The 22,809-nt window shown below is 35.6% G+C and overlaps 1 protein-coding gene and 1 long non-coding RNA gene across 2 annotated transcripts in view; both read right to left on the reverse strand.

The window, feature by feature from the left end:
• LOC137665743 (serine/threonine-protein kinase ULK4-like) overlaps window positions 1-9,005 on the reverse strand; it is a 28,894-nt gene extending 19,889 nt beyond the window's left edge. The window contains exons 1-5 of the mRNA XM_068405122.1: window positions 8,988-9,005; window positions 8,810-8,861; window positions 8,626-8,720; window positions 1,069-1,120; window positions 825-969 (exon numbers count right to left, since the gene is read on the reverse strand). Coding sequence (XP_068261223.1) covers window positions 825-969; window positions 1,069-1,120; window positions 8,626-8,720; window positions 8,810-8,861; window positions 8,988-9,005 — 362 coding nt within the window. The remainder of the gene's footprint in view (window positions 1-824; window positions 970-1,068; window positions 1,121-8,625; window positions 8,721-8,809; window positions 8,862-8,987) is intronic.
• A 3,491-nt stretch (window positions 9,006-12,496) lies between these two features.
• LOC137665549 (uncharacterized) lies at window positions 12,497-22,064 on the reverse strand. The gene is made up of 3 exons (XR_011048521.1): window positions 21,948-22,064; window positions 16,703-16,836; window positions 12,497-12,578 (listed from the first exon to the last, which is right to left on the reverse strand). It is a non-coding gene; the product is annotated as an uncharacterized lncRNA (long non-coding RNA).
• Between the last annotated feature and the right edge of the window lie 745 nt (window positions 22,065-22,809).

Below are 22,809 nucleotides of genomic sequence, written 5' to 3' on the forward strand. Positions count from 1 at the left end.
TAGGGGTGGGGAACAATTTCCTCACTTAGGGCAGCCAAGTATTTACAATTATTAACTTTTGAGGACCACACATTAAAATACACTGTAACATTATTAGAATGATGTGAAAGATAAATGATGAGCCGTCTTTACTGTACTCATCCTGCGTTCATGCTTTCCTTCCCCTACTCACAGATGTTGTCAGCTCACAGTATGCATGTGCATAACACAGAGAGCTGTCTTTATGCTCACCTGCACGACAGGCCTCATTTGACCATAAACCAGATAAATGAAGTTCCAGGCCACATCTGGCCCACAGGCTGTAGTTTCATCTACTCTGCTGTAGGGTTTTTCTGCTGCTTGGGGCAGCAGGAAAGGACAGTAATTTAGAGGCAATAACCCCTGAGTGGATCATGGAGGACTAATCCATCCTGTACCATTCCTTTTTTAAAAGTTATATGCCATTCCATAGGATTTCAGAACATCTTACATGAGGGCACAATATCCAAAATAGACAAAAAGATGTTGCTGTTAGAATGTTCTGACTTTATTAGGGGAACAAAGAGGAGTATTTGAATCACAGCCCAAAAGCTAGGGGAAATTTGTTTCCCTCCAAGAGCAGCCAGAGGCACAGTATCACAAATGAGTGTCACACAGAAGTTGTGTTTGTGTTGTATATGACAAAGTACTAAATAAACCTACGAGAGAGGCGTTGGGCAGAGGTAATAGCTATTCCTCTTTTCGTTTTACCACTTAAACATAAAAGGGGTAGTTAAAACAAATACGCTGTCGAAACGGATTGAGTATCAAATTATTCCCCACTACAGGAGCAATATTATACTTACTGAGGCAGCAGCGACTCTCTAACGAGAGACAGAAGCTTGCTGTTTGAGTCGAGGCTCTCCCCTTTCTCCTCAGCCATGACCTCGTGGCTTAAAAGCAGTGATGTGGTTTGTGAGAGCAACCGCAAGCTGAAGAGCCTCCATTCCACTTGAAAATAAAGGTGCCAAGAATGTGACCACACTGAAGTCTAATTAAAACAAAATGTGGAATTTGTGGAAACTGTAGTTGATGTGGCCATATACTTACCATTCTGACTGCGGACCAAAGAAACTAGTGGTGCGAGGATACAGTCTTCAGCCTAAAACAGAATTAGAAAGATCTGGCTTAGATTATTCACAGGGGAAAAAATAGAACAGAGATACACTATCATCTATGTTTATTCCACTGCCAGAGCCCTTAATCAAAGAGAAGAACAGTCATGGAAATTCATCCATAATCACACTTATAAAGCCATCAAGTTCACCTCTCTTTGGTAAACTGTCAGAGGTACGGACAGTTATGTACTTTTATATAGAAAACAAGAGTAACTTTGGTATCATTCATTGATAGTGAATTTTAATTTAAAATGCAGAATTCAGTGCAGATGTAAGAAACCAAGAAAAGAGAGTATTAGAATATCTATTAATCCTGATGCTTTAATCCATAAAGTAATCATCGAATAGAGTTCAGAAGAAACGTCCTTCTAAAACAAACCTGCACAGAACTAAAACACATCAGGACAGATGTACTACCTCTAATGAAATATCCTTAAGCTTAGTATAGAGTCTTGATAAAATTTTAACTCCTTCCATTCTGGTAACACAGAGTCTTCCATTAAAATTTAAATTTACAGACTTAAGATTTGAAATACGAAAGAAAATAATCCAGTCAACTCTTTATTGTCCATGAGTGTATTGTTACAGATTAATCATCTGTCACAGGACTAGTCAGCTTAGTTCCATCTGAAATCAACTCATGGCAAACTAGGCTATATCTCAGTTTTATATATCTAATAGTACAAAAACAGTGTATTATTAGTATTCTCTATAAGAGAATGAATCGCTAAGTCTTAAGTCATAATTTATTTAGACAGGACATGCTTTGCTTTTGGGGAGAGGATGGATGGACAGCCCTGCAATTTTTAAGTATGCATCGTGGATACACAGCTTGTCCTTGGATTTATTTATACAAATAAAATTACTGTGTAGGTTCTTACTACACCATGGACAGGATTTGGTGTAACAAGACTGTGTTATAATCCCCCACGTGTTTTCTTTAATTGATTAATACCAGAAGATAGAATTTCTCTAGATTTATGCAGCTACTATTAAGAAACATCTATAGAAGCTGGAAGTATATATGAAAAGGGGTCACTAAATTAAGTTAGCTTCTAGTCAGCAATAACTACAATTAGCAACTATTTCACTGTTAGTTGGTGGTCTCTGCTAAATTAGTCTCTGACATTAAAAGATTCATTTAGTCTAGCTTCTTTTCACTTCTGAAAAAAATTCCAAAAGATGCCTTTGTTAGATACTTTCAATAAAAGAGGACTCTGCTTGAGGTATGGAAGTCAAACTACTCCTGCAAGGACAAACAGCCTTTACGGCTATATAGATAATGCTATATATCATAGATGTTGTGACTTTTGTAATATTTCATAATTTTGAAATATTTCCTGGTCTTTCCAGTTAATATGCAATAAGATAAATAATAAAACTACATTACACTCCAGCAACTCCATTAGTGCAGGTTTCTAAACTGTTCCACAAATGGTAATTTATCAGTTATAACATACCTGTGAAGTAGGATTAAAAAAATGTATGTACTTAAGGTCTTCCAGCCCAAAAAACCTGTTCAACCTACTGCAATGCTTTTCAAATGAAGAGGAAGTGGTAAATTTCAGGTGTGAGACAGAAAAGAGGAAAAATCAGCTCTCAGTTATCTGAAGCAATGTAGGGATTTAGAATATTATGAATCACTCAGCAGCAGCGGCATTGATTCAGACAGATACCAATTAAGATGGCAGTATACAACAGTGTGATGCACCTTCAATTTCTAAAACTTCAAATCTGTCATCTAGTATTAACAGTAGCCTTTCCACGTTAGTGAATGTCGTTAAGCCAGTCATAAGTCTTTTTCTAAGATAAACTCATTTTAAACTGTCATTGTAAAGAAGATTCTTTAGGTCTTAAATAATTGTAGTAACTTTTTCTGACCTTTTTCTAAGACGCACCTCAGTTTTGGCAAAGAAACTGTTTAGAATGAAATTCTCCATAGCAGGTGTTTGTCTTATGTCAGTTCGGTGTGGTGGGGAGATCAACTAAACGAAGCACCAATCCTATGGAAAATTATTTTGTGATGCAAGAGCGTATCAGAATGCACATGCTGAAGGGAGAAGCAAGTATTAAATTGTACATGGACCTTAATTCAGATGCTTCCTAACTCTGCAACCCTCATCTTCTCTCCGTGCCATCTGGGTCACTGGTTTTTTACTAATGCGTACACAATTTTGTAAACAAGATATGAGCTAAACAAGTAATTACTGAGGTGAAATAAACTGAAGTGTAATAGTACATAAAATATTTTAATAAATTCACCAGTGAATTGGACAAGTTTCTGTAAGTTATGTATACAGAAGCACGGTATTAGTATTTTGGCATTTTCTAGAGGGATTGAAACAAATAGAAGAATACTCAAAAAAGGATTCACTTTTTTTTCTTTTAAATGACTGCTGACATCTACAGGGAATCAAATCTCCACAGATGCATGAAGGTAGTCAGATATTTTTCTTGTTTCAGTCTTTATCACCAAGATTCCTTACAAAAAATAAAGTGGGAAATACACTTCTTCAAGCCTAAACAGACGAGATAGTTCAAATCTGATCACAGCTATATCTGGGTTTCTACCATCTTCTAAATAGCCTGATATCCAGTTCATGATAAATCCCTAAAGCCACCATTGTATAATTCCGTAATGATGGCATTCAAAGGCTGTGCTGCACAACTGTGCTGGTATCAGTACCCAAAATAGCAATGAAATCTAGAAACTTCCATACACGCTACATGCACATCTCCCAGCTATAATACATATCTACAGGACCAAAAAAAAAAGTAGCTCAAACCTGGTAATCCTGTTTCTGACAACTGGAAAGAAGTAGAAAAAAGAGTAGGAGAAACAGTCCAAGCATAAAGCACAACTCTAGTTTCTAGCAAAGTAACTCTTGAGTTAAGAAACTTCGTGAGCTGATGCTGTACCTGTATTTTTGTTTAATAATGCTTACTAGCTTTTTCTCCCAGATATTTGTCCAATCCTATCTTAAATGTATTTATACTTTTAGCATGTGCAATACCTACGGCACTGAATTCCACACTTTAATTATGCCTTATGAAAAGGCACTTCCTTGATTATTTTAAAGCAGCTAACTTGATATCCACTTATTTTATGAAAACCATGAATAATTATTTCCAATTCATCTTTCCCATGTCATTCATAATTTTACACTCTCAAGTATTTTGTTTCCAAGCTGAAGTTCTTATCTACTCAGCCCCTCCTCGCATCATCGAGCTGTACTTTTTCTTGTTAAGCTTCATTCCCTTTGAGAGTGAATGACCACAACTGCATCCAGTATTCAAGGCTTGAGGGCACCGCAGACTTACCACAGCATAGTGACGTTTTCTGCTTTTTTTTCCTGATCTTTTACCAGTCATTTCTAATAATCTAGTTGTCTTTCTGATTACTGTTGAGCATAAAGCTTTTTCATAGAAAAATGATGCTAAAAGATCTCCAGAAGAGTTACAAGTAGTTCTTCACTGAGGGTTTTTTCCTTACTTCTCGGAAGAGACAGCACTGACTGACCAACTCAATATGGCAATTAGTACAGAACTGGTTTCACAAAAAGTCTCATGTCATGTGGATTAGCTTAACGGACAGAAAGCCACATGGGGTGTAGAATTTTAATCTACTTGAAAAGGGGAAGTGATTGAAGAAATGCTGTATAATATGTTAATATAGTCATATTCTACACTGACAAAATTAAGGTGTCAGTGGTTAGATCAGAACAGGCTGTGGATGAAGAACACCACTGATGCTGAATCAAGGAAAGACTAAGACGAGCAGAAAAAAGCACTTGCAGAAGTTGCTAACCCTTGTGTTGTCATCTTTGGTGAAAATAACAACTCATATATTGTCAACCAGTAGATTTCCATGTCATACTGCTTCTCCCTTGACTTCCCATCAAGCAACTCATCATGTTCAGGGTGCTTTTATTTTAGCCTGATTTTTAAAAATAAGTTTTAAAGCCTTGAGGAGGAGAAACAGTGCTGACAACTTTTGCCTCAAACAGAGAACTTCCGTGTTTTGGGTAAAAGATCATCTGTGCAGAATACAGATCTTTTTTGTGAGCTAGTTAGAATACAGAAAGGAACAGGAACTGCCTGCCATTATGAACCTCATCACTGCTCTCAATTAGCATATGTCCTTTTTTCAGGCAAATAAATATACTTAACAGAGAAAAGAAAAATGCAAATGATACAGTCAGAACAGAATTTTTCCAGTTAATTATATCTAAACCTTTACCAAAATTCGAAAATAAATATTGTTGTAACACTTATTATCTGAATTTAATAAATATTTTTCCATTTTAGGTACGTGGAGGAAACAGGCAGTTGGACTTCTGTCAGTTTAAGAAACCAGGGTTTATATTCCACTCCAGTCTATAGAGACTTTTCTCGACGGCCTTCATCATCACATTTGCATACCTGGAAATCCACAGTTTTGTCAAAACTTGCTGAGTCACACTTACTGTTAGTCTTTATATCTTGTAAAGATGCACACAACTGCATGCAAAATGAAATTACTGCTCCCTACTGGCTTTCATTTCAGCACTTTCAATTAACTGCCCTTGACTTTATCACACTGAGCAATATATAATATAGTCAGTCCCCACAGAAATGAGTCTTCTCAACAACTGACTTCAGGTTGATGGTAATCAGAAATTTGATCACAAAAAATCAATTTATTCAATTTTCTTTGTTCAAGGTACAAATGCAAAGGCAAATCAAACATGAACTACAACCCAGAACAAGCAGTTCTTTTCTTCTCAGATTGGAAAAGAACCTGAAATGTTGCTCTAAAATTCCTATTAACTTACACAATTTCCATTGTAGCTAAACTAAAACCAGACCTGAACTGAAAAACTTACTGGTTCTGCTTGCTTAATATAACCTCACTTTCTATTAAATTCATTAAACTTGATTAGAAATGCATTTAGCTTCTGATTAGAAACTTTAAAGCAACATCACAGTTGTAGTGGAAAAAATGCAACCCCTCAAGAAGGTTTTGGGCTCCCCCCCACCCCCTCCATAAAGTGCTGCTTGTAACAGATTTTGTCTCAATGAGCCACCCAGGCTTCAGAGATCAGCCTAGGGTACACAGTGCTCTCCAGTAAGAGAGTTCCCTATTAACCACTGTTACACTTAAATATTGATCTGGAAGCTCAAACATGTCTTGCTTCAACTTCTTAAAAAAGCACCAAGTTCCGCTGGGTGCTGGCGTTTATATTCATAGATTCTAGTCATGCTCAGCGAGCAGCAATTAGAAGATACCCCTTGAGTAACAGCAATTCTAAAAATATTCTGTATGCACCATAGGAGATGAAGTACCACTCTCCGCCAAAGCAATGTATGCTGTATATGCAAGTATAATTAGCACACTAGACTTTGTAAATAGTATTAAACTAATTAGTTTGCACCACTAGTAGCAGATGTGGTTAGAGATTATTCATTGCAGTGGACAATTTCTTGAATTTAACATGCCAAATACAAGGCAATTTCTCCACTTTATTTCATGTCTGAATGGCTATTTGCTGAGTGTCAGGAGGGCTCTTTTAAATTAGGAAGGACCGTTACTTATGAAAATGAGCAAGTGAACTAATAGATTTTATTTTCTAAAAAAAGAAAAAGCTGTTAATATAATGTGAATGTTGGATATAATGCATGTAATTATTTTTAGTTCATAAATTTCAATATACACCTATTCTAAATCAGGGAAACTATTCTACAGAAGTGCTATGTGTCGTAAATTTACAAGCACTGGACAGGCAGGAAGTTTTTTCTCTAGCTACAGAAGGTTAACCAATGTGTTCAGATAGATTCTGAATAAACACCTAAAACTTTCAATGTACATGATGAAGTAAACTGTTCCTCAGAAATTTAGATACTTAAATAGAACTCACCTACCGGTAGCCAGGGCTTAGTTTAAAGAGAGTGGGATAGTCATTCCCTGGCTTCAATATACTGTTCTGCTGAACGTAGGGACGGGAGCAGGGGAAGAAGGGTTGTAAAGGGGAGTTGTCTCCTTGGTGCTATTTTTTCAGCCAGGGGAATTTTATTTAATGTGCTGACACGAGGTATTGCAATTTCAGTAAATGTTGATGGACCTCCATAAAAAATAGTACATATTTCTGCCAATATAAGACACACCAATAACCCACAGAAGTAAAACGATTATTTTTAAAAACTGAGGTGATTCTAGAATGATAGTCATAATACAGTGACTTGCAGGCTGACAGGCATGTAAGGAGATACTAATAGGTATTCATACCTCACCTACATTTACATTTCTTTTCTAGAACATCCTTTGCCACACTGAAGTAAATTGAACTGTTTAGTTCTGTACTATTGCCCCTCTGACTATTAATTGGTTAGATTTTTGTGCATAAGGACCATTTAATTGAATACCGCTCTTTTGTGAGCATTAATGAAAACAAACATTAAACTTATTTAATGCCTATTCATATTTTTTATTAATTTTAATATTGTCACTTATTAAGGCTTTATAATCTAAATACTCAACAAACACACACACCAAATAGGATTCAGCTTCTAATTTCCTAATTCTAATTTTCTAATTCAGCAACTAATTTCTAAGATCACCCATTCTTATCTAGCATAGTCCCTAAGATCACTCCTGCTAATGCCTCTCTCAAATCAAGTGCTATATTGAGTGTGCCCTTAACCAAATTCCAACACAAACATAAATTTCAGTTTGAATTAAATGGCCACCCCAGTAAGTACGGTGGGTTATACTTTGGTAGGAATTCAGGCACAAAAATGCACTGGTACAGGTTACAATGATTTGTCAATCACTGATTCAAGCATTCCAACCTACTGATTTGCTGACAACTATATCACAACGTTAACTGTTACGGCTTCAGCTAGTTTAGCTCAAAGTAAATCATTTAATGAAAAACTTCAAAGAAAACAAATCTTTAGCGACGTAAGAAGCTTACGGTATGTGGGTTTGGTAATTGTAATGCAATTTTTCGTAAGCAATCTGTTATACTGAAACAAAAAACCCACCATCACTTCTATAAACTGTTACTCTTGATGATGATCTCATCAGGAAGAGTATTGATGGAATGGGATCTTCAGCTGTCGGAGGTGGTCTTTCCAAGCTATGTTAAAAGCATAATGACAAATGAAGTGGTGAAATTTTCACTAATATATAGCAACATACTTGCTTTGAGGCTGAAGAAAGGCTTATAGAATCAAGTGTTATATTTACAAGAAAATCATTTTAAGAACTGCTATTTCTAAACTTGAAGCCCTTCTCATTCTCCCTCTAACTTCTCAACTAAATATAGTAAACTGAGTCTGAATGTCTTGCTGCTGCTTTGAAAATTAAATCTCTCTATAAACATAAGGATTCTTCCTGTCAAACAGAACCACAATACATTTTAAGCCATAATTTAAACAGTTTCTCAATCTTCAAAACATTCTATTAGGACAATTAGCCCACAACTATTTAATTTGTTGTCAGACTTACGGTCAAGCGATGGATTGTCAACAAGACAGGATGCTGCGTTACTGCTTCGAGAGTTGATAAAGTTGTCTTAATCAACTCTTCTGATGCAGCTTGCCCTATTAGTAAAAATAATTGTATTTCTTTATAAAATGCAAGAGTTATAATACCTGCTTATACAGTACAGCAATATCATAGGCTACTTCACCTATTGCTCCATCCAAGTTTGTTTCTCCTGAGTCTATCGATCTGATAAAATTCTACAGCAGAAGAGGCATTTACGTTAAAACACTTTAGAAACAAAAACTAAGAAGTAGAATCACTGAATAATTACAACACGAAATTCTTTAAGGGACTGTGTAAATACAAAATGTTAATGCGCCTACATTAGGAAACACCGTCATAATAACTAAGACATGAAAGACTGAAAGTATTCATGATCCAGCTGTTCCAGTTCTGCAAGTCTGTAATGCTGCTGGACACTTAAACATGGAGTACAGTAAGGACTATTAGTCTGACTAATGTCAGGAATTATAACATTTCCAGCTAAAGAGACAGTCATTAAATGTCTTTATTGTTAACAGAAAACTGTAATTTCTGAGAAGACTTTGAACTACCTTGGACATGGCTGTGTTAAAATAACTCACTAAAAAGACCAAAGACCCTCCAGAAAATGCAATTTTCTGTCATTTGCACCATCTTTTTGATCTCCATGCATACTACACGCACTATAGATACAGTTACACACAGGAGAACATACAAAAATGCATAACCTTCTATCAAAAATCACCTAAATTAGTCATCATTTTGAGGAACAGGGACAATGAAATATTCATAATCTGGGTTAAGTAAATATTTTACAATTAGATTCATTATTTTATTGCTTTTAAATCTCGATTTCACTCTTTACTTTCACTTCTATGCATAGCTGTTTATTTCACACGGGCTGCAAAAGACCTTATTAACATTTGCTAAAGAAGGAAAAATTCTTAGCAGAATTTACAGTATGCTCTTTTTTACTAATGCAGTATTTAATACACAGAGAAATTACCATGGATAAACATCTTTCTGCTTTTCAATTTGCACAGATATATATTTATTTATATGATGCAGATCATTAAGAAAATTATGCTTGTTTTATATTTCACTATCAACTAAAATTTTGTTATTATATATTAAATTGGCAGAAGTGTCTACGTGGGTTATCTTTTTTCTCAGTATGTAAGAAACATCTGAAGGAGTCTTCTCTAATTAAAAATATAGTTAGAAACTAATTATATATTTCATAATTTAAACACATCTCAGAGGCAGCCATAAAAAACAACTGCTTCTATAAAAAAAAAACCAGTTTTTTTTCTTCCTGATAATTTGAAGAAAATTACTAGTTATTATCTAATTAACCTGTTTTGGAAGAGAGTATTATTTTGTTTGCTCATTTAAGACAGTTCCATACCTAACCATAGTCTCAAGACCAATCTGGAAAAATCAACAGAGTTGGTGCAAAAATTGTTCTGGCTACTAATGCTTATTTCCTCAATTTTATATTAGAAACACAAGAAGAAGATGTATTTATACCAAAAAAAAAAAGAACCCAAACCCTGTCTGGGGTTATTTAAGCAACACAGAGGAATAGTGTGTGTATTCTGCTACAGGTGAGTCTGTGCCCTGTGCACTCTGCCAGGAGCCTACTATTAGCTGTGCCTTTGGGGCAGAGCGTGTTCTCCGTATATTTCCATTCACAGCTGAAAACATGAAAGGACTGTCCCAACTCCCTCTCAATTTCTTTGCATTACAGTGACGATGGAAATAACTTCAAAGCAGCAAGAAAAAAAAAATTCTCAATGAACAACAGGTACAGGAAAATAACTACTCTTTTCCTACCAAGCACACATCTCTCCACTCCTAATCATTTCTTATTGTTAAGAGTAAGATTTCTGAATAAATCAGAAAAAAAAAAAAGAAAAAAACCCAAAAAACGGAAGGAGTGACTTGCTAAAGTCTTAGAGGCCTCAATTATAGCACAGTACTTTGAAAAAGTACAAGCTGATGATCAAATGTCCCCATCTGTATGTCAGGGGGAATGTTGCTAAACACAAAATTCCAGAGTAGACTGTTGCCTGGTAGAATGGACATTTACTCTTCCAGAAGTAATTACATTGGTCATATCATGACACAGTTTTATAAAATGGATTCAAATTTGATATTCACCTTTCAGATATACTACTTCCCCTCCCTTTTTTATGCGGCAATTGAAACAGTACATGTAAGCTCCTGAATTGCCTTGTTCGATGGAGACAGAAGGACAAGATGCAGGAAATACTCAGTAAAGTAATCTTCTCCTCCTTGACCTGAGAGGAAAGCTGTGCTAGTACAACTAGCCTGACTTCCTCAGTCAGGAGTTCAAGCACGCTGGAGTAACACCAAAAGAAAACTTACACTGTTCCTGGTCTGCTGTACCTATATTGTTGACAGAAGAATTTCACCTTCTAGAAGGTTGATCCAAAACCATTAATAAATCTACTGCCTAGTTACAAATGCTTCAAAGAGATAAAAGGCTTTGTAAACATCTACAGTTTTAAATTTTTTTCTTCATTCTAATGCCGATTTTTATACAAATATTTTAGTAGAGCTAAATTAAACCCACATTTTCCTGTAATCAAGAGTCAAAGGAGAAAGAGAAGGGAATCTGAACAGTAAACTTTAACCTAGCTGTTTGTGGTGAAGCATTTCTTCATGCTATCGTGGAAGTCAATACCTAGTTGTCATTTATGAACCCATATACTTAAAAGTATTTGCTTAACTCTGATACGGAACTTTAGAACATGCTTTTTTCTCATTTAGCAGAAACAACTGTTTTCATATGAGGAAATTACATTACAACAGTACTACTTCATTTTTTGCTATACTATCCTATGGCACAGTCAAACAGTTCATTTCTATTGCTAATGTCATAAATCGGTTGTCGATGTTAACATGAGACAAATCTCTTAGCTCTGTAGCTTACAATACGCAGCTTTTCATCAACTAAATACGGTGTGAAAGTACAGGCAAGAAGAAAAAGGTGTCAAAAGGAAAGAGTACCTTAAATATAGAGTAGGTTATAATTTATCTTTCTTTTCTACTCACAAAATACTAGCATAAAATTCTAGAAAGAATATTCTGTGTAACTTAGAGCTAAATTTTTCTACTCTAAAATAAAGCATGTAGGAAATTCTGTTTATCAGACATTTGCAGAGTTTCTCTATACTTGAACACAGGATAGCATATTTTCCCTTTGACCCAATAGATTACTACAGAAAATATTTTCTGATAATATATACAGTTTTGAATATAATCAAAGCTTAAATTTTATATTCAGAATAAAGTTTATAAATTTAATGTAATTTTATTACATTAAAATAATTCCCAAAATTTTGTGCATAGGTATATTTTGTAAACAAGATTTCACTTAGATGGTTATACTCACAAGTAAGGTCCCATAGTTGGAAAGAAACTCCTCTGTGACTATCTGGGGACGAAATACCTATTTGAATTTAGCAAAAGTTGAAAAAATTACATTAAATGCATATCTTCTGACCAGAAAAAGTAAAACATGTATTTCACAGCCATGTTAAAAAAAAGAGGACAAAATATGTATCCGCTTCTATCATTATAGTTGTCTTATAACGTGCAAAAATAAGGCTTACATCTTTAATGCTGTTACATTGCTGCAATACTCATCAACATATCTACACATTAATAAAAGTTCTATTTTATCCATTCTGATCATGATCAGCAGAAATTAGATTTTGGGAAACTGCAAGAGTTTGTCCTTTGTTTAACAAATTTTTTTGGAAAAAAAAAAGAAAAATCTACCTGGGATGTCACCAGATGAAGCACTAGAGGCATCACAGGAAGGCACATCTTCAGCTGCTTGGCCTGAACCCTTGATGGGTGTTTACGTCCAGAGACATTAGTTAAGGCAGCGAGAATGTCACCTACAGAAAACAACATTTCAGACTGATCTAACATAATTGCTTTACTAAACAGCAGCAAATGACATATATGAAAAATCTCTGTTCCAGTATCCTCTGTTCAATCCTGTCGTCTCCCTCCTGCTGAAAGTAGTGCTCATGTGACTGCAGGACACATCAGGCTGATCCAGCACTTCTCTTTCCTAGCTCAGTGTTCAGCCAGGCCAATTTCCTGCTCTGGCTACAGGGACAGGCGTGCAAATGTGACCTCTGGCAAAACGGTGAGGATAAAAATACAAGGCAGGTGTAGAAGCAAAGATGAAATTACGCTTCTTGGCAGGGTGGACTTATGCTGGCTTTAGGTGGCTACATATGCATGGAGTTATACTCCTGACATTCTGTGGATGCAATTCTATTTCCAGTGAAATAAAAATCAAAATTCTCATGACTTCAGCTTACCAAGAGATGAATTCACCATGATTAGTATAGGATGTGACATAATGCTCAAGCAATATGTTTTTCCTGCAGCATAATACCACTGGAAGAAAGAAACAAACATCCTCCCTTCCAGAAGATCCCTCCACCAGCCATGCACACACACATTCTCGTACACAAGTTTAACAATGACACAAGTGACTTAAAGCAACAGGAATTCTCATGTTCTTATAAAAGAGGTAGCAGCAGGTCAATGACAGAACTTAGTTGCCTCCATAACGTCAGACACAATAATGAGGGAACAATATTTTAATTGCAATAGTGAAAATGACACTCCAAACTTCAGAAGAGACATACAAAAACCAAGGAACGTTATGCTAAATTTGTGTTACTTGAACTATTGTCTCAGAAAAGCAAGACTCCTTCTACATGGGATAAAGAACAGAAGTAGCAGGAGAAAAGTCATAGCTCACATGCAAAGAAGGAAAATTCTGTCCCTATAGCCTGAAAATATTAAAAGCCAAATCCTGTCTTGAAAGAACACTTACTATATTTTCCCCTAAAGAGAGAGCTGCACAGAACTGTAAAAGGGAAATCACACAGACATTAAACACATAAAGGATGGGATTCGGTATTTTGTGCAATTTTCATGCCAGAAAAGGCCCTTCCTTTCAGAGTAAGTCACCGAGTTTATTCATGTTGAATAATACCGATGCTTTTCTTCTGCTCCCATGGAGTTCAGTTTTCAACATAAGCAGAAATGACAGAGCCTGGCACTAAAGTAGGCTGTAAAAATACATAGCCTTAAAGATTTCACTCGTTCTATAGTATACTGCTTAATGAAAAGAAGGTGTTGCCTAAAACTCTCCAAATACATAAACCAAAATATTGTTTTTTCATCAACACATTTTTGGTTTGAATTACTCAGGATACTGTAATTCACCAAGACCTCTCTGTGGTTAGCAACAAATAATTTACTGAACCATCTATTCTCTTCCTATGTTTTAGGCCTGTATGATCATCACATTTGCCAATTTTGCAGTTGATAAATAGATAGATAAGGTTACTTTATTTTTAGCATGATCTAAGCAATCTATACATACTCGCTTAGAAATAGGTTAAATATTGTAAATGAAGAAATACAATTAGTTTCTTACCTACAACCACTGAAAACTTTTAAAATTATCCACAAGATTAACAATTTATTTCTTTTGTTTAAATGTATCTTTAAGGCAAATTTCTACAACTTGTTAATCTCTTTGGTTTATAGCTACATCTGGTGGAAGAAGACGGGATAGGTAAGGAGCTTACATAAACACCCATTAAAAAAGCCAGCTACAACTAACTCTAAACCAACAGTTAAACTGCTTTTAACTGTTCCACTTTGCAAATCTGGTTACTTTTCTTAGGAGCCCACAGCTTTTATCTCCTCAAGCAGAACACGTTCCTTTGTCATACTCATAGCAATAAAAAGAAAAAGCCTTCTGCAAACGTGGGCAAAAATGGACGGATAGCTTTAACTTAATAAAAACAATCAACACACAAATCTAGCTTGGAAAGAAAAACAAAGTGTAAAAATTATGCTTCATATATCAGTTGTCAACAATGCATTGAAATCGTACATCAGTAGTAAAAAACCCAGCAGAATACATGTCAAAGCAATTGACGTACGATGTATTATAATGATAGTAACTACATATTTGATGTATAGTACTTTCAGGTTCTGAGGAAATATCAGGGTCTACTATATTAGTTGAATATAGTACACACAGACATTAGGAGCTGAATTTCTGCCTCAAACTTTTATAGTCTGAGACTTCCAAATCCTGACATACAGCCAATAGGCAAACCTGATATTTATTTAGAAGAAAGGGATTAGGTATTTGCAGCATGGCAAAAAATTGCACTGTCATAGGAAGTGAAGTTTCTTTATAATAGCAGCATGACATTTAGGTCTACTGACCTTTGCAGTGCTACCATTTCATTTTCAATATTCTAGCGATAATGTAGAGAAGATGAAAAATAAATCGGGTATCATCTCATCAGAAAACAATTTTATGAAAAAAGAGTTTTATCATTTAATGACAAAGCATACGCAATCAGGGTTGGTTTTGCTCCCTTTCTTCTCTTGAATACTCACAGCATTTCCTTCCTTGTCTTCCTATTTAGCTTTCTTACTCTGTTCTGTGGGAGATCTCACCCACTGGAAGTTTTAAGAAGAATTTTAACGATGATTCAGACTGGCCACACCAATCTCTCATTTTCTCCTTCCTTACTTCTCGTTTCCTTCTTCTTGCTTTCTCCCTCTTTCCTTCCCTCCATCCTTCCCTCCCCCTCTCTTTCTCCATCCCTTCTCCTCCTCTGCCCTTTCCTCCACTCAGTACCTTCCCTTCTCCTCCCCCTCCCTCCTCTTTCCTTCCTTTTCTTCCTACTCTCCTCTCTTCCCTTCCTCTCTCCTCCCTTCTCCCACTTCCCTTCCTCCTTCTTCCCTTTCCTCTCTAACTCCCTTCCTTCCCTTCTTTCCTTTCTTCCTTCACTCGCTCCTCATTAACTTTTTTAAATAAAAACCTCATCTTTCCTCATATAACATATAGCACAGCTTTTTCCAGGAGAGCCAGTCCCACCATTCTTACTCATCGAGGGTAATTTCTGCGACATTTCTTTTATTGAATATCAAACCCTATGTTCAAATCTTACCAACAGATCCCTCTTAATTTTTCAAGAGTTTATATCTATTACTTTTGTACAAAAGGCCAAAATTCTCGTCTTGTTTCATCACCTTCTCTTGACTGACTCCCCAAACTCTCAAACTAATTTCTTTCTACTCCAGTTTCTTCTCTGGTTGCCCAATGAGTCCAAATTATGCCCTGCAATTTGCAGGTTTTGTCCTATTTGCACGCCTGCCTTTCACTGTTCCTTCTGCAAGTCCCCTCTTCCCCAGTACCTCATCCCTCTGTGACAAGTTTGAGCAATTCAGCGATGACAGGACTTCAGCTGCTACACCCAAGCAAATTTCTGTTTGAACATATATGAACAGCGCAGAGTTCAAAGTAGCTTTTATCATTCCAAAGGCTAAAATACTAGTGAAATTTGAGCAGATAGTCACAAAATTGTCCCAATGCATATCCTTGGCACAAAAGCTACTTTGCTGAAACTTATTCCTAGGAATAAGGGATGGGCTGAGGTAGCACTGGTGTTCTCTCCGATAAAATCTTTCCATCTTTTCTTACACCTGAGCAAATCAGTTTCAGACATCTAGAACAACTGAAGTATCGAGGCCGAAATTTTCCAGAAAAATTGCCTGAAGCAAATGCTCCACATGTAAGTTTCAGTGTAAGCGTTTAACATGTACTCACGGATATGTCCTGTTGTATCTCTCCTAGCTCTGTGCTTTATGAGGCAAATTTGCTTTTAGGTTTTTCAATGTTCAGAATATCTTTAGAACATTGATAAAACTTCTTGTACATTTGGGCCTCATTCCTGACTGAGTTGATGGGGCTTACCATTCAACAAACACAAAACACCAACACAGGAAATCGTGTATTCCAATACAAAACATCTGATCACGACAGAACTAAAACACTTCATGAAGCTGACAGGCAAACTTTACGTAATCAGACAATACAGCCTTTCCACTTGCATATGTAAGGAGATACTTGTTTCTCGAGGGAGTAAGTAAAGGCAAGATTTGTTCAGTCACCAACTGAATTTACCTAGAATTCCTGGCAGCTCCCGCACGATGTAATAGATGAGAAGATCCAGGCATTTTGACAGGTATTCACTGCCACCTTGCTGCTCTTTTCCTGGCGTGGTCTTTCTGCTGTCTCTTCCAATATACATCACGAGTCTACATTTAAGCAAGTGCAAAACATTACCTCTTGTAACAAAAAAATGACACTATATCTCAAAAATACTACTGAACCAGACAATTCTAGTGTCTGTGGTTACAATCCAGATGACACATCAGTTTGGGCTCTGGAATTTTGTTGATATTTTAGACTTTCCCTTTCAAATAAAGCAATTTTAAAAATAACACAAATGACTGTGTCAAGGAACAAGAGGAAAGAAACCCTTAAGCTACGGTAAGTGCGTGCAACTGTACTAGTTTAAATGAATATATGATGCTAACATAAGGAGTGAATCCCTCTGCAGACTTAGACAGACTAATTTTAAAATCCACTTTATTTTGAAATATATGACCGATAACGCGCAATATGAGCAAAAGACTAAAGACATTCATTTTCAGCATGTAAGAATTCTTAAAGCAAGAATAATTTAAGACAAGGTAACAAGAGATCAATCTTTCAGTCAAGAAAAATCGTACTACATAAATCATACCACAGCCTATCAAAATCTTAGCACTAGTTAGAATGGCCATATTGAAAGAGATAAAAGTCCAAACCAGCCGTACATCCTTTCTCTAGAAATGTGGTGTTCAGGATTTCTGAAGACAAACTCAGTGCTTCCATTCTAACTGGTAAGTGCTGTGTAGCTATGCTGTTCTGCAAAATGACACTTCTCATAGTAAACTATGGTAACTGACTTACTAGCCATTGGCTAACTTACAAGAGATTGCTTTAAGAACACACCTGTAACAGAATGCTTCAGGCAATATTTTAAAATGCTCATTTGAATAGGCAGAAGGACCAGACTGCCCTTGAGGGGTATAATATTGATATCTTTGTTTCACAGTCGAACTCCCTGGGAGTCCTGTGCAAAAAAGTACCAGTCACTGGTGAGTGAAATCCATGCTCTGGATTTTAAGAATGTACTTCAGTATTTTTTTTTTAATACTCTTCTTATAATCAATGCTCTTTTATAAAAGTGTGAAAATAACTTACGTAAACTGCCTCAAGAGTACACAACAAAAATGCAGGACTCACAAACACAAAATTTTATCCCAGGACGTGTGTATTTCCATCAAAAAGCCAATTTACTCAATGAAATAAAAACTACTTAAGAATGCATTTTGGAGGATTAGGCCTCTAAACAATGCGTGATTGTTACAGAATGCTACAACTCACCTTATCCTTCCTGAACTGTGCTATAGAGACAAGGACACAGCTAAATCAAGACACCTGCTCAGTAACGAGCTTCCACCTCTGCAACAGCCCAGCTGCAACACACTCAGCTGCACTTCCCAGAGACTATGGGGACATCTTTTATTTTTCTAGCAATCTCTGGAAATTGTATTAAATTACAAGGAATTTTGATTTGTCTGGTAGAAGAGAACTACTTAAAAATCTAACATTACACTTCAAATAGTATTTCCCTTAAAAAAGTTTTAAGTTTTTTTAATATAAAAAATTGAATGTTTTAAATTAAAAGACTATGAAGCCCTCTAGCCTTTCCAGACAGCCAAATAATTTTTACTCAAAACCTGTTTAACTTTGAACAAAAGCATGACAAAATATAAGAGTTCGTATGGATTTTTTTCTTTAAGAAAACACTTCCATGATTTAACATTCATCTGATTCTATATGGAAATATGTTTAGATCTGTTTAAGTTTTACTTAAAATAGGCGAATAGACTTCAACAGGAGTGGTTTTATTGCTGGAGGGAGGAAGGGGGTTCATTTTTTAAAAGCATATTCTCTTAGTTCATCACATTTGAGAAGCATTCAAAGTATGTTCATTTATTCTGAGAGGAAAGATACAAAGTTTATGCAAACTCATCAGTTCTGTCTTTTTGTGTTGTCCTTCCCATCACAAAATTGTCTGTCAAATAAAGACTTTCTAAAAATATGCACAACTTCTTTTTCCTTGATAGTACTGTTCAACTAAACATTGTCTCGAGAAAATTGTACAGATCTATATAAAGGCAGGGAAGCGTTAGTATCTCTATTTTCCTTCAACAAATTCCTCAGTCATATATAGAACAATTCATCAGTTACTTTTATTCCCTAACAGAGAAATGTTTTGCTCAAAAATTATGCTTTTTTGCATCGTTAGGCTTCTGCAGACCGAAGTCTGTCAGGAATACTGCTCTCTCTTTCCACAAGTGTCCATCTCTGCAGACAGTAGAAAAAGAGGTTTAAATAAATTCTTAGGGAGGACGTCCAACCTCTAGGGCAGTTTCTATTCACCTAGGAAATTCTCTGAAACCATTTAGATCCAGAAAGAACAATTCAGTAAGACTAATTGGAAATTACTCCTAGGTCAGAAAAAGGTAAAATTATAAGTCTCAACAAAACTCCAGGTTGTATCCCTCCCCTCATGAACAGGTAGCCTGCCTTGGCAAATCATGGAGGAAACAAGGACACTAGAAAACTCAGGGTGATTAGCAAAAGACAGGAATTTGCATATTGTAAGCAAACAAGTGTTATTTCAGCCTAAAAGGTCTCATACCTTCTCTAGCTGTATCAGGTGGAAGAACAAAAGGTATGTAATGGACTACCATGAGGTAGGTAGAAAAAAGAACAACAAGTGAATTATTATCAGTGTTGTGTGAGAAAAAATTCACTTAAAAATTACATTTGATATCACATATAAATGATTTTCATTCACAGAACTCAAAATCTCGAAGTACTTTGGAAAGTCCTAGCGGAATTTCCTCGGTGACATCCATTGTCAAGCTCTTGAATTACACACTCCCACCGCAACTAATTTCATAATTTAAAAATACACTATGACAGATTCAGAGAGTTTAAAAAAAAAATCACAAAAGATCTCTGCAAAGGTATGTATAATTTTGATTATGAAACTAAAGCCTTTTCCAAGGCCAAACTGAACAAAATTGAACTTGAAGCTGTAGAGATATACGCAGTGTTGCCATGAAAGTTATTACTGACTGTTTTATCATCTGCATCATATCCTTTAACTGACGCACACTGAAAAATTGCCTTATATTGATTATCTTTATCGTAAAGAGATTTTATACTCTAAAGCAATATAAATCCTGTTACAGGCATTAGCTGCAACTGCTAAAGAGAAACCAGTAAGTAGAAATTATGCACATTTTACTACATACTCTATATGTCTCAAATCAAACACCTTCATAAAGAGAATTTGAGTGTATCAAACAATTTCAATAGTTATCCAATTGATTACTGCTTACTGTACTAGCAATTTTGAAGTAACTAACTTCTCTGTCACAGAACTGGAGACATTTAACTACAATACACCAAGAGGAATTCAACAATATAAGTCAAAGAATATCCATTATCTCTACTGGTCTTAATAAAATTCTTCCAGAGTTCAAGATATCATGAAAATAGCTGTCTCCACATATAATGGGTAATTTCTCCTCTCTCATCCTACCGTAGCCATCTTACTTTCTGGATGTAAGAGAGAGGTTTTAATCTAGATGATATATCCTGTCAAGAGATATACTGTTCACTGAAGAACAATTATGAAGAAAACATAACAAATGAAGAAAAACAGTTTATCAATTCAATAAAGCTGCTATAAGGCTTGCCTATTGTTTTACCTAATGTGTTATATTATATATTGGTCCCTCATCAGCCCTGTCTGCAGCATCACAATACAACAGCAGGATGAAGCCAAAATTCACAGTACAAAATAACATCCCAAATTCACAATACATCCTCTTCAGAAAGGCTGCTCATTAGAAAGCATTATAAATAAAGAGATCAAATTGTCAATAAAAATTACTAAAGTTCTTCTCCATTACGTAATACCCCAGGTATAAAGAAACAAATAGTAACTGTCAGTACAGAACTTCTGTCAGACATTTCTCCAAACATACAGCTCAATCCTATGTGTTACAACAATCATACGAATAGCAGCAGTCATCAAAAATGTAACCACTGAAAAAGTCACTTACAAATCATTAGAGACATTTTTCACTAACCAGAACACACCACCTGATAAAACGTTTCTCGAAGTATAAAAAGACACACGTGAAAAAGAAACTTGGATTCAGTACTTATTCTCTATGATTTACAAAAACTGGGATATCTACAGATTTGTATGGAAGTGGAGGGGTGTATAATGACAGCACCCCACAAGATGTCCTCTCACAAGGGCTCTATGGTATAACTCACTGTTCCTTTCAATCTAGCCTTTTCGCTCCAATGCATATGTCTTAATTCCTCTCAAACATCAATATAAGACACAAAGCTATATTTGCTGTAAATGTAGTTAGATTTAGAGCTACCCACAAGCCTCATTCTTTTTCACTTTTAGTTCCAAACCTCCTCTATTCAAATACCATAAAAACTGGGTTTACACTACATTTTGCTGTTCTTCATAATGAACAGTAGAAGATATAAATCCCAAATAAAATTTCTTCCATCTTAGTTCTCCAATCACCCCTGAAACATGGTGACAATTTACATTCTAACAGAGCTAATTTCCTCTTGTCTGATATGGGAATGTTTTTGTGCCATCAGAAGACACAAAAATTCAAATAACTATTCCACTGTGAGTCAAATATAATTTTAGAGAAGTCACTTCTTCCAAAGTATTTTAAAACATAGAAACAAATAAAATATTTAATGTAAAAGTCACAGGAATTCAGTGGTCATTATATAAATCACTCCAACAACACATAGAGCCAAGAAATATTATTTTACCTTGAATGTGCCTATATTGAAAAGACTATGGATTATACCACACCCCAAGATGAGGAAGGTACGTGACGGACCTTTTTATTTTGCTCTCCCACCATAGCTACGACTCACTGTTGCAGTATTTGTTTTGCCCTACCCAAAGCAAAATCTGCTCCTCGCTAACAGTCACTGGGACCACAAGTTACTTTAAAAGATAGACTCTCCCCGTAAGACAGTGGTTTCCCCTTGTGAGTTATCACCTGACAACCCCAGACAAAAGAGAACACTCTTTTCTTGACATTCTCATGAATAAAAGGATTCATATTACACAGAAAATAGGTCACTCCGAAAACACTGGCTCAAAAATATCACACATTTTAAAGTACTTCAGGTACGACTTTGAAAATAACATTACATCTCTAATTATCTTCCATTATCACCTTACCTTGCTTGACAACTGAGCAGCAACATCTCCCTGTTATTAATTAAAACTTGTAGCAGGACCAGAAAGGCTTTTGCTCGAATAAAAGTTGAAGGACTTTCAAGTAAATGAGTAATTGTAGTCACAAAATCCTTGATGGAAATAAACACAAATACATTTATATTATTTTATGGAAAAAACTTACTTGCATTGTATTTTAACACTGTATACATTTAAGATTTGCTCATTTTCATGTGCATTCTGTATTAGTAAGGTACTTTTCATGTCACTCATAGCAAGAAAAAAAAAATCCATAAAACATTACTAAATAAATTCTGTCCAAGACAGACTGGGCCAGTGCAAATCTGCTTTGTACATCTTCTCAAGAGCAGCAACAAGTAAAAACTATCTAATGTACTATGTCCAAAATGGTACAAAATGAACTACTAAATATGACACATTTAAAAAAAAAAACAAAACAAGGAAGACAATAAATCAAGAACTTATTATTTTTAAACAGACATTTTATTGACGCTGTTCATCTATTCTGCTCCTGTTCTTCCTTGTCCTTTCTGGTCCAAAACATTTCCGTTTCAATTCAGAATGCTTTTCAAAATAAACCCCAAAACATTTCTATATCACAAAAGGAAATTCCTTACCGGAACAGCAGTTATCTTCAGAGAATCTACTGTAGAATGTGTGAAAAGGTACCACAAGGCAGGTCCAATTTCTCCTGTAATAAATCCTTGTGCATGGCAAGAGAGAGTTTTTCTCCTGTTAGTAGTCTACGATTTGATTAATTTACAAGTGCAAGACCTTTTGTCAATCTAATAAATGAAACATACTATTTGCGAACTATTCATTTTGACATTTACCTTAGTTTCCA

This window comes from Nyctibius grandis, chromosome 7, assembly GCF_013368605.1.
Source record: "Nyctibius grandis isolate bNycGra1 chromosome 7, bNycGra1.pri, whole genome shotgun sequence".
NCBI classification, from domain to species: domain Eukaryota; kingdom Metazoa; phylum Chordata; class Aves; order Nyctibiiformes; family Nyctibiidae; genus Nyctibius; species Nyctibius grandis.